We start from the raw sequence: 13,324 nt of genomic DNA, 5'->3' as shown, positions 1-13,324 counted from the left end.
GCAGCAGTGGGTCCCTCAGTCTGTCCTCACTCTGGACACTTGCAGTTGTCACACATGGAAATCAAATGTGTGATAAGCTGCAGGATTCAAACACAAGTGTAACTTATAAATACATGTTCATACTTTTATTCCACAATCAGAGAGAAAGAAACAGAGAGAGAGTGCAGGACAGACAGACAGGTGACAGTCTCAGGTGTATACACTGCTACAAAACAGCACAAGAGAAGGAGGATTTAGTGTTTGTGTTATTACGAGTGCTAAACAAGAAGAGTTCCCAGATGGTCCAGTGGACACATGTGTGACTCCTGTGATTAAAGCATCTTTCTTTCAGCTTAACGAGTGAACCGTCAGCTCGTTCAAACACACGTTAAAGTCCGTTTGGCTCGACACCACCGAACAGAGGCAGCAATATAACATAGCTAACATTAACAGTGCAGTGAATCCTGCTTGTGCCGTCATATTCAGGACTGCAAACCGAGCAGCATCACTGACTTTCAGCTTGTTGTGTTTGTGGATATATGACTGACTTTAATTATCCATAAAATCATCACATTCTCTGTAAGATTAAGGTCGACTATTGGACAGCGTATATTTGAAAGTAAAGGCTTTAAAACCAAGTTAGTGCAAACATCACTAATGTCACATAACTTTGCTGACATGTGGCCAACAGGAATGTTTTAATGTTCTTCATTATTAAACATTTGCACATAAATAAGTGACATAATATTCAGTACTTACTTTTAAAAGTTTACTCTTTGGCCGCCCCGCTTCAGCCGCTTTTTTCGGCAAAATTATCCACACCCACCACCAGCGGGGCGTAAAAAAAATTTGCGGGTGCAAGTGTTGCATTTTGAGGAGAAATTTATTTTGAAGTCTGCGATATGTTGGGCCATGAAGGATACACGGACCCATCCTTAGAATTCAGGGAAATGAAGGACGCATTTGAGGCTGCATTTCAAGCAGCCTTTGAATTGGGACAGCTTTCGTCGCGTCGCTGTGACGTAAGGCTGCAGACCCTGAATTGGGATACAGCTTCTATAACCACTCGGGGCTCTGGGTATGGTGTTATTTTTGTGCCACTATTCTGAGCACACGTAAAAAAAAATTGCAGGTGCAAGTGTTGCATTTTGAGGAGAAATTTATTTTGAGCGAAGAAAAGCTAAATTTGGTGTCCAACAGAAAGAGATCATCATCTTCCCGTAGCCGACTTTCACATAGAGGCTAAACAGACCAAAGGATCGTTTTCACAACCCTATTGAACACATCACTAATACACCTGTAAGGCACACAGCAGCATTAAATAACTTTTTGAACTAATAAATGGTAAATGGCCTGTATTTGTATAGCGCTTTACTTAGTCCCTAAGGACCCCAAAGCGCTTTACACTACATTCAGTCATTCACACACTGGTGATGGCAAGCTACATTGTAGCCACAGCTGCCCTGGGGCACACTGACAGAGGCGAGGCTGCCGGACACTGGCGCCACCGGGCCCTCTGACCACCACCAGTAGGCAACGGGTGAAGTGTCTTGCCCAAAGACACAACGACCGAGACTGTCCAAGCCGGGCTCGAAGCGGCAACCTTCCGATTACAAGACGAACTGCCAACTCTTGAGCCACGATTGCCCTCGATATGTCAGACATATAAAGCCTATATGTCTGACAAAAATAATTTCATTTTCACATATGTATGTTTACAGTGTTATGAACTGTAGTCCTTGAGTTCTATCTGGATATATCTAACAAAAAGAGAAGCCAGGCCATATCTGACCCTTCAGAACACGTGGAATATTTTGTCACAAGACAGTGAACCTCCTACTATCCCTGCATTTCTTCTCATTGTGCTTTTCCTCTCAGTCAAATGACTACATACTCAATTTCCCCCAAAGGTCTGTTTCCTAATTTGCTACTCCTTAGCCTCTTGACATCAGGCCACTAGGTGTCCTCCTAATCCATGAAAGCTCCAAAGTCATGCCGGTTACAGTTCAGAAAGTATATCAATGTGCAAGGAATTAGAAACACTGTCATCCTAAAAGATTAAAATTATAGGTAATTTCCCAGACTGTGAACCTCGGGGAGATAAAGGAAAACACACCCATACCAGGGTTCATGGATGTAGGCATGTTGAGCAAGAGGGTGAGATGGAGGCAGGTGATCCGCTGAAAACAAAGGGAGCTGCCAAGAGAAGAAGAAGCAGGAAAAGATTTATATTGCTGTTACTGTTTATTGTATGTTCTGGATATTTGTTTATGTAAACATCCATGCCAATAAAGCCCTTAAAAATAAAAATGAACACATTAAACTTCACCACACCTTACACCAGGTTCATGATCTGGTTTGTTCTGAAACCATGTGACCAGCAAACACTTCCACCAATCTCGTACCGACCAGAAATCAGAAAGTGCTTTAAGTACACTCAGTTTGAATCCTCAGCGTGACAGCTAGTTTCTAGGAGGATGGAATTTTGTTTTCTGTCATCAGCCACTAGAGGGTGGATGGCTTCAAAGATCTGGATCCAGGCAAGGATTACCAGAGGTCTTTGCTGTATGTAAAAGATGTCTGAAAGATTAATGAGGAAGCTGCGTAAGCCTGCATTTTCGCTAAAAATCATTGCACACAAATAATTCAATAGTCTGGTGGGGGGGTCCATGCCATCATCAAAGGCTTTAACAATGGATTTATGGGTTTATATATAGCATGATGTTTAGTTTGTAAGAGTATTGTTCAGTAGAGGAGGACTACAGCTCACTACCATGTGAGCATACAGTGCCCCTCAGTCTCAAAGCTAGCCTCTGCTCACGATGCTGTGATGGCAAAGAGCAAACAATAGTGTAGTGAAATATCACAGACCAGTGAGTGACTGTGTTCATCTTTTATATACAGTCTATGTATCTGACCCAAGCAAGAAACGCAGTCTGACGTGCATTTTAAAACAAAGATTTATCCTGCTGCTACTAAACCCACTAATATTTGTAGACATTTAAATAGATTGCTCTTACTCATAACCTCCTTTTTCTATGGAAACATTAGGATTGCTCAAAGAAAATCGCTGCGTGCGCGCTGACAGGACTCTGTATCGCCGGCGAAAGCTTTTAGTGGCTTACAGCGCATTTGACTTTTGGCATGTTAGAAATAAAGTGTCATCGGTATTTGTTATATGTCATGTGCGTGGGTTCTGATCAAAAAGTACCTTTCCCTCTCCGCAGCCTCAGGCTATATCCACACTAATGCGTTACTGTTTTAGTCATATAAAGAGATCTGGAGAGGTTACTATACCAGTGATTTCACACGGGAAAACTTAAATAAATACTTAAAAATTAAAAAAATCAACTCCTGGAATGTCTTGGGGGTCGCTGGCCTTTTTGGACATTTTTCACAATGATCTTTTTATCGGAGAGTTTTAAGTTTGAAAAGAACCCGAGTACCTCCATCACGTTGTCGTAGCCACTCTGTAGTCGCCCACTCTCTCTCTCGGTCTTACCGGCATACACCAGCCAATCAGAAAGCTAGGATCCCCCCCCCCCCCACCACCCCTCCCCGTCTCTCTCTCTCTCCCCCCTCTCTCTCTTCTCTTGCACTGCCAGTCCACTGAAAGCGGTCCTCCTCCTCTCCTGTCACACGCGCGCGCACACACACACACACACACACACACACACACACACACACACACACACACACACACACACACACCACTCAGTCCTGTCCAAACCCCCAGAAAAGCCGTGCTGAATCCTCACACCGTCTGTCAGCATGGGGAGCGCTTGTTTTTCTCGGGACTTTTGTTTGTTTATCCTCCTCATAAATAGTTGCGGGGTGATGGGGAATGCCGGACTGGCAGGTAAGCGCTCCCCTTTCCTCTCTGTCTTGCTTTATTGTCAACCATTAGTACTTTTGTGGTGGCTTCTGTCTTGCCGGCTCCGATGAGGAAATGATGAGTGAAAACCTACTTGGAATACTGTCGCTGGAGACTTTAAATCAATCTTTCAAATATCCCGACGTCTTTAAACGTACCTTTTAATTACAATCGCATTGTGTATTAATACAGCAATGACATTACATGGCACTTGTTTTCATGTGATATAACAGCGCTGTGTTGATGCAAAAACTACACTCCATGGCACTGAAAGCTCGCGTTTGCGCACTATTTTCGCTCGGTGTGAATTTAACTTGGGCGTTTCATAAAAGCATACTTGATCTGTTAAGCTAAGTGACACCACTTTGGCAGGACCTCTGCTTTACATCACCGTTTTCCCTCTGTGCGGCATTTGTGACGCGCAATTGGGTTTAGTGGTCTCCCAGACTTCACCGGAACTTCTGTTTCCTGCGCGCAAAGGTCAGTTTCAATCGGAAACCACAGCTTGATCTATGGTCTGGGCTCTCGTTTGCTTTGATTTGGAGTGAGAGCGCTGCCTGTTTTCAGGATTTTACTGAGGGGTGAGACGGCGCAAGTCATTTAAAGAAACGTAGCATCTCGTCTCCGGCTTTGGTGTCCTTTCCAGAGCTGGAGGAGGGGACGAGGAGGAAGGTGTGTGTGTGTGTGTGTATGTGTGTAAATGTGGGGTGAGGAGGGTTGGTGAAGGTGACAGGAGGACCTTCAAAAGTCCCAGGAGGAACAGGCAGGCAGCAGGCGCCAATAACGACCCTGTAGTAGCAGCAGCAGGAGCATATTGTTAAGACTCTCACCTCTGGGAACAGGGTGAGGTTATTGAGACAGTGAACCACGATGCAGGCAGCACAGACAAACTCCTAAAATGCCCCCCCCCCCCCCAATGATCTAATAAAATAAAACGCTACAACTTGTAGCTGAAACTCTCAGACCGCTTTTCGTTTTCTCTTTCTCACTTCTACACAAATTAGGTCCAAACTTTTTTTTCTTTTCATTGGGAAATTATTTATTTGAAAATTCCTTTTAAGGTGTATTCATCGCTTGTAGCTAGCCTACACCTTGGCCTTTTGTATTCTGGTGGAAGCGGAGGACGAGGAAAGCAGCTCTGTGGTGATGGTGAAGGATCTGACAGTAGGATCCAACAAATCTCTGTGTCTGTGTTTGTGAGTCCCCCCTTGTGTGAATGTGTGTGTGTGTGTTTATTCCCTCTGTAATAAGCTGGCCCTTTGCCCTTGCATTGAGGCCCAGATGTGACCAGCTCCTCTATCAATAACTTGATCAATTGAAGAGCTGTTAAGCCCTTTGCTCTCTGCATGTCATCTGCAGCTGCACCATGACGGGAGAGCTCTCCTTCACTGTCACACTCTCAAGCAAAACAAAAAGGTAAAATGAATGATTTAAAACAGCAAAAGAGCCAAATTAGTCACATTAAAGCTGAATAAGGCAGCACACATCATTTTATTCAAATCATTTATAAACAGCTGGTCGAACCATGGGTTTAACCTGGAGGTTTACAATCTTTTCTCTCACACTTTGATCCATCGAACAGAATAGTCTGGGTTATAATATCTCAAACTGTTTTCACTTTTCTTATTGTCTAACAAAAGTGTGTCTAATAACACAAATGTCTGACATAATGGACGAGTAATTACACAGTCTTTCATTTGCTTTTATTAATTTGATGGTTCTCACAATATTTTCTCGAGTTCGTGGATACTTGACCTTTATACAATACAAGCTGTGACAGAATAGAGCCTGAGTACAGTTACCTGGGTTTTTAAGTAGAAGTTTGAGTTACATATGTCCTCAACATTGGTCGGGGCATCTGATTAGGATGCCTGCTGGAGTTTAAGGTGAGCTGTTGGTGAGGAGACCTTGGAGCAGACACAGGATAAGCAGGAGAGATTATGTCTCCTGGTTGTCTTGGAAACACCTCAGTAAATGGTAAATGGACTGGTACTTATATAGCATCTTTATAGCACCTTTCTACTCAAGCTGGGCACTCCCTACTACACATTTCATTCCCCCAATCATGCACACATATATCCTACATGCACATATATGGATCGCAGGCAACTGTGGACTCTGTCTTTTGCCAAGGACACCTCAACTAGAGGAGCTGGGGATCGATTCACCAGCCTTCCAGTTGGTAGACCACCCACTCTACCGCATGAGCTGCCTCATCAAGGAATGACTTTCAACAAGACCTTAACCTAGAATCAGGTTCACTGAGCTGTCCCCAGCCCAGTCATGAACAGCTCTCCTTCAGCAGCTGAGTCCAGCTATCTGAGACCAACCAGCGGCGCATCTAGGCAGGTTTTTTTTAAATTAGAGGTGTTCTGTCATAATCCCGCAATTGTTAGCTTTGCACCACTGGTTCCTGAACTCATACAACAAATGTCGTTTCCTCTCATGCTGAGCAGGATTACCATTGAAACAACACATCAGGGTAAAACCCCATCCTGGAAGTCATGAGACAGTATTCCCCTAGAAAAGTTCACTGAGCTCGTAGCACCTCTGCACAGACAATCTGGGCCCAGATAAACCAAAGCAATCTTAGTGAGTAGATACATGCAGTTATAAAATATAAAAAACTAACAGCTGAATCCTGACAGTAATGTATGAGTGAAAATAATGTCATTAAAGTGCTTTTCTACATAGAGAACTTTAACTTTTAATACTTTAATTCATTTTTTCATGATGAAACTTCCACATTGGTAAAATTATAAATGAAGCACTTTCACTTGTTGCAGTTTGAGGTTTTGTTGCTTAGACCAAGAATGGAAAGCATTCCTTAAATGAAGTTCACAGACTGTATGGAAATGTGGAAGTTGAGTGCTGGAACATTGTTACACTGTTACAGTATTAAATCAGTGTGCTTTAGTTATCAGTGGGTGCTTGAACCTCAACCTGTTTCCACGCTTGGCCACTCTGTGTTCACATGTGACTGGACGACACATCGCACAAAGTAGCTAGTTTCACTCATCAATTCTCTTATTGTTCATATTCAACAGCCGTCACTGCTCGTTTGAAAGAAGAATATGAAGAACCCAAATGTGTCAGTGGGAATATTAATATCAAACTGATGCACGCTACGTGTTCATTAACAACTGGTTTATATTTAAATAACTTTAGCAATTTATTTCTCAAATGATTTTATTATCTCTGGGCGCTCTGACATGTACTCTGCTACATGTACTGCAGACAGTGCTGAGAACAATACAGTCAGAGCCCTCTGCTGGGCAAACTTTGTAATTAAACAAGCCAAAGCATCCTTTTCTGAATCTGTTCTGTATATATGTGCTGTCACCAAAGGACGCTCCTGTCTGGGTAAAGTGCAGCAATGACCACTTGCTCATTGCTGCTGGACATCAACTGAACGCTGTTGTGTATCCAACACAGGAGCTTTCTGTTTAATAAATGGAAATACCCTTTTTGAATACAAGCACGCTCATCCACACAGGTGTGTACACAGGTGTTCACTGTTCACAGACACAAACTACACCTTTCCTGGCTGCTACCGCAAAGTAAATTGTGCGCTGTTGGTCCTGCGTGCTGCACAACAACTTTCAATATTTAGTATTTACTGTTATTCACACTTAGCTAGATTAATGCGATGGTGTTGTGTTTATTATGTTGCTTTCTTTTTTTGCTTGTTTTCTCTTTTTTTTTTCACTCAACAGGTGATCCGGGAGGTTTTTTTTCTTTCTCTTTTTAAGTGTCCTTTCTCACTGTCCCTCTTCCCCTCGCTTTTTCTTTTCCTTCATCTTTCTTTCTCCCTTTCCTATCCCCCAGCCATGTCTGTCCCGTCTGTAACAACTGAAAATAAAATAAATAACAACAACAATGGTCGATCAAATGGACCAATACGGCATGATGATGATCCATTTGATAAAGTAAATCCGTTGGGTATCTTTGTTGGCCTTCAGACAACAATTCTGACGGCTAAAGAACCAAACGGGACAGGCAAAACAAACAAACAAACAAACAAACAAACAAACAAACAAACAAACAAACAAACAAACAAACAAACAAACAAACAAAGGAAATACAAAAACCTACTGTAATTGTTAAGTTAGCTCACATGTGTAAAGTGATGACATAACAACACAACAATATATCAGTTATCACATACAACACCGTGGAGTTCATTGATCAAGGGACTCGCGTCTAATTAGGTATTGATGTTTTGTGTTTGTGCAGATGTAGATGAGTGCGCAGAAGACTCAGACGACTGCCACATCGACGCCCTCTGCCAGAACACAGCCAAATCCTACAACTGCATCTGCAAGCCTGGATACAAGGGAGATGGAAAACAGTGCGAGGGTGAGTGCTACGTTTCCTTCGGTTCATCCCAGTGAAAGCACAATCAGTAATGGCTGGGACTTACGCAGGAATGTACCAGTTGTTATAGAATATGAACGCAAAGCACATCTTCATGTTACTTCTCTTTGAGAGTGAGAGCACATCCAGAAGCAATAGGCTGAGACAAAGAGCTGTAAGTCCTTAGTATGCTTTAAACAAAATGCTTGGCAGATCTAGCAATAGCTTGAAACAACCTCTTCATGGAGACGTTGGTAGTGTTGGATCACAACCTAAAAACAAACTTTTGTAGCAGTAACACGTCTTTGAAGGAAGAGTAAAACACTTGGTTTGAATAATGGCCGCTATTTGATATCTAAAAGGTGTGGGGGTGGTGGTGCATGGTGGTTTCTAATACTATATGAGCATCTGACAGGCGGTGCTAATTGAACTATGACTCTTATACAGAGGTGTACAATGCAGCCAGTCTGGTGTTTCTCACACAGAGACTCACTTGGGCAGGTTGTTAGGTTATTAACAGTTCTTCGAGCAAATTTGGTGATTCATTTTACCTTTTTTTTTTCTTTCAAGAATGACAATTTTCCATTTTATAATGGGAAATTGTCGTCTCTTTTATTTTTTAAAGTCAGTTACTGCTAACTGGGAACCCCTATCATTCCCAGCTTTCTTTATTTCCCAGCTTGCTCACTGCGCAGGTTTCCATTGTGAAAGTGTTTGAGGCTATTCCATTGATTTGTCAAAGACGTTACCTTGCTGTAAGATGTATAACAACTCCATTGTCTTCTGCTTTGGAGATCTGCTGAGAGCAGAAGTGTCGCACTAACCAGTACCTGCGGCAGGAGGGGAACAGGTTCATTCTACGCTGATCACAGAGGGACTATGACAATGATGGAAGTGTACAAACTTTTCTAATAGCACAGCAAATCTTTGAAAGTCTTTGAAAGAAGACTAAAATACTTGGTTGCGTCTGACTTTTTGACTGTTGTATCAGAGTATACTCTCCTCACATGAAGGATAGGTGATGTTCATCATAATTATTATGAATTTGCTTAGATGTGAGTGCATGAACTGGGCCTCTGATGTAACCACAGGATGGACAGCTGTTTCACAACCCCCACACCCTACACCCACAGGGTTCTCCTAATTAACGGAGAGAAAGCGGACTTATTGAGGGTGTCGGGGTGAGAAGGGGGCAGCACCCGGCTGTGTGCTCACACCTCCACTCCTGCCTGAAAGCACACCACAGCTGGAGCCACAGCCGACTGCACAGATACACTTTCTCCATCTCTCACCATCCCTCTGTTAGGTCTAGGCTGTCACACATTTATTTAAACGTGCTCACACGACCACTGTGATCATCTAATATTTCCCCACACTGGTTTAATTTAAGCCAAGTATATTTATATTTCCTGTTTTATTGCCTCAGATCTAGTTATAATAAATGACATTTTCAGCTGACTATGAAATAGTCATCATTCCCAACAGCAATGATAATTCACCAATCAGATCTAGAGTCTAGGAACATGACAGGATCACTGTGGCTGATCTGTAACTCACTGAGTTGGATAGCTAGAACTAGATTAACTAGATTATGTAAACCAGGTCTAATCAGCTTGTTCAAGCTAAATTGCAGCTTTTTCATTCAGGTCCTCAGTGTCACTGGTAATAGTTGTTCTTGGAGCTCACAATAGTGTGGGAATTTTTCATGTTTTCAAATATTTGGTTAAGGCATGGGTTTTCATTAGGCAGTTATTCTGTAACATCGGTCCTGTCTTTGTGTTTTCAGTTTTCTTTTCTTTTTTAACTTCTCTTGTTAGATGCCTGCTAGCTCTGTTAGCTACTAGCTAGCTAACATTATGTGAAATTCCAGTGAGAAGTGACTGACTGAAACAAATAATGCATCCAAGGAATGCTATGGAAAAACCCTCTAATCTCTAGTTGGAGAAAATCTTTGTCTTTCTGGCTTTGTGGGGTTTTTCAGACTTCAAATAGAAACTTTAATATTTAGTTCAAATCCAACAGTTCCCAGACAGGATGTGATGCAGTACATATAGAGGAGAATTATTATTATTCCCCAAGAGCTAGCTTAACTTTTTAAAATAAAATGCTACAACATCTACTGTCAGTAGAACATCTTCCACTTTTTACAGTGAGTTAAAGCACAACAACAACAACTTGCCATTTGATCTTTCCATGAACTCTTTTCTCTACTATCAGCATGTGCTCCTATCTCACAATGATGTCATTTTTGGATGAACTGACCCTTTAGACATGCATAATTACTGACTGTGCACACTAATGTCTCAGAATACACGCAGATCTGTCTCTGTTTCTGTTTGCATAGACTGTGTGATTTATTACACTTGACACTCAGTCTTTCTAAACGATGTGTGCTGAATGACAACAGCTTCTCTCTCTCCTCTGAGAGGAGACGGCAGGAGGGTCCAGACTTTTCAAGGTTATGATTTCCCTCCCATAATGTTGCTGTCTGAGCAGATCTGTCCCATCAGCCACTTTTTATTCCGTCACTTTGCACAGATACCTTTGAATCAGTGTGTGCATGTTTGTGAAGTGCACTATGGATGGACCTTGAATGTCAGCTAGGACATCACTGTTCACTGTGTATGTGTACGTGTCATGCGCTGTCCTCCCTTTGCCTCATGACTGTACATTCAGGTCTTTTAAACTCTCCACTGGCAATGAAGCAACAGCTCATGACAGAGACGCCAAATGAAGACAGATGGTGGATGGGAGTTGACCCTTGACCCCGGTGATTAGATATGGTCGCTGTAATTGGCCGGCTGTGTTTTCCATCAACAGGCATTACAGCCCACTTTGCTGGCCAGCGCCATTAGCGGCTCTGCTATTCCTGGAAGCACCTGGAAGCAGCAGAGTCTCTGTGCTTGCTCTCCGCAGCTCTAAGGTAATCTCTGTGTCTTTATTATCAGCATCACTCCATATCAGTGAATGATCACTCAGCAGTGTAGTGAAACATGCAGAGGATCATGAAAAACTGTGTCAAAAGAAGTGCTTATAAGAGACATTTTACTCCCCATTTCTTAAAAGTGCATTGACCGAGAAATTTATGATAGTCCAGACTGCTGCTCTCATTTGTCATCTTTCCCAGGTCCAGAGCACCTGTATTTCAGAGACCTCCAGATGCACTCTTCATGCTTTGTAAATAGACACGTCTTAAGAACAAAATATATTGTGGCCTGTACTGAAAGTAAGGGCGATGCTGTAGAAGCACTGGCACAAAAGACAGTTATGTGTATAGTGTCAAGTCTGGTTTCTGAAGACTTCCATCTTTGCTTTTTGAAACTGGAGGTAATGGTCATGGGGTGGATCTTGACAAAATCAAACTAATAAACATCTTAGCACAAACGTAAGGAGGATGTGGGGTGATGGAGGGCATTATGGTGACATCAGCATTGGCATCGGGAAAGTGAAAGCGAAACATTGGGGGTTATAATGACCAATAAGACTGCATGCAACCACAGTGTCAGTGTTTGCCCAAGTGATTTTATTAGTATGTTTTCTGTGCATAACTACCGTTTTCTGATGTTAACTCCAGTAAATAGATTGAAATATAATTGGCAACTACTGAAATGTTGCTGTGATGCAGGCTTTGTTGTTGCAGAGTGACTGAGCTGTTTAACATGTCTGCTTTGCTAGTAAACACCTCTCCATTGCATTGAATTACTACAGACAGTAAGTCCAATGTAAAAAAACTAAGCCAAATTCTGGGTTCCTGAAGTTGTTCATTAGCTGTTATTGCAACACAGCAGTGTGCTATGTCTGCATCAGGGAGTGCTTTCATTATCCACTTCATGTCCTGATATACTATGAGACAAAACTGACCTCCTCAGTAAAGTCACCAGCAGCATTTTGTAACTCACACAGAAAACACTGAAGAACCTGAAACTTCAACCTCTAAGCAACGAGTGGACCTCTCATTCTGTACAGGGGCGTTTTGCTGGCATGGTTTTTCTTGCCCCATTGGAAGGAAGCATCATTCTCCTTTAGCTGAATGAATGTGAATCATATGCTACTGGCTTTACAGTAGTTTAACCCTAAAATGCCCTTTGTATCATATATGATAGACCTCTATCTCATCAACATGATCAATACTTGCCACAATTTCAAAATGTTATGGACAAAACTCTTTTTTTTTGCCTAAAATTAACGTTGTTAAGAAAAGTTGCCAAAAACGCCCAATGTATCAAATGCGATACAAAAATATATAATAAATATATATTAAAAAAATAATAAATATGTCATACACCACATGATATAGCAAAAAAATGTTTGTGGATTTTGTTATAAGGGTTAATAAACATCAGAATGTTCTGGATATGTTTTGATGGGTTGGATCTTACAGGGAGATTTTACACTGATGCACTCTCAAAACAGCAAACGATGGCGTGAGACTGAAAGAATTGTGTTTTGTTCCTATAGCAGAGTTCAAGATGCTTGGAGAACAAATGCCAAGGTACGCTGAAGCTTTTCTGGCAGCATGTGGTAGCCTAGCATGTTTGTCCCTTGTGTCTATAAACTTTATGACAGTTGTGGGTCAATGTAAGGGGCCGTGGAGTTCTCCGAGCATTTGCTTGGTATGTCTCTCCTGACAGTGTGGCTCTGCATGGCATCGTCTTTTAAAGTAAACTATCAGCTTTACTTTTCTGGACATAAGTAAGAAGCAACATGTCACATTTGCATTAGATGGTAGAGAACCTTTTTTGTGATTTCTCTACCATCAAGACACCTGGATGAGGATCTGACATCTGTGCTGTGAACACATCGAGCTTGACCTCACGTCCAAAGTTCTTGAGAACTTTGATGTTTCTTGATAAAAAACACCTGCAGATATTTTACTGGAAAATTCTTTAGTTTTGAGAAAGTTTGTCAAGCAATAAACAAGTGTCCAAAGAAAGCAACAATGTAGACTGATTTGGTTTTTTCACACCAAAACAATTGCAAAATCTTGAAGGTCTGGCCCATATTCAAGGTTGAAAGAGTTTGTATGGTCAAAAGTTCAGCTAAATATTGAAAATCAGTGTCAATACATGTAAAGAAACAACAAAACCATAGATTATGTTGATGATGACATAACTA

At 41.8% G+C, this 13,324-nt stretch overlaps 1 protein-coding gene across 2 annotated transcripts in view; it reads left to right on the top strand.

Annotated features, from left to right (window-relative positions):
* The first annotated feature begins 3,594 nt into the window (after positions 1–3,594).
* Positions 3,595–13,324, top strand: part of scube1 (signal peptide, CUB domain, EGF-like 1) — a 122,064-nt gene continuing 112,334 nt past the window's right edge. The window contains exons 1-2 of one of the 2 annotated variants that reach the window (XM_063500512.1): positions 3,595–3,838; positions 8,090–8,212. In XM_063500512.1, coding sequence (XP_063356582.1) covers positions 3,751–3,838; positions 8,090–8,212 — 211 coding nt within the window. In that variant the 5' untranslated portion in view covers positions 3,595–3,750. The remainder of the gene's footprint in view (positions 3,839–8,089; positions 8,213–13,324) is intronic. The other variant, XM_063500511.1, reaches the window with a different exon arrangement.

Source organism: Pelmatolapia mariae, linkage group LG17 (genome assembly GCF_036321145.2).
Source record: "Pelmatolapia mariae isolate MD_Pm_ZW linkage group LG17, Pm_UMD_F_2, whole genome shotgun sequence".
Classification (NCBI taxonomy): domain Eukaryota; kingdom Metazoa; phylum Chordata; class Actinopteri; order Cichliformes; family Cichlidae; genus Pelmatolapia; species Pelmatolapia mariae.
The sequence above is the reverse complement of the archived record's forward strand: the minus strand, read 5'-3'. Positions and strand labels throughout refer to the sequence as shown.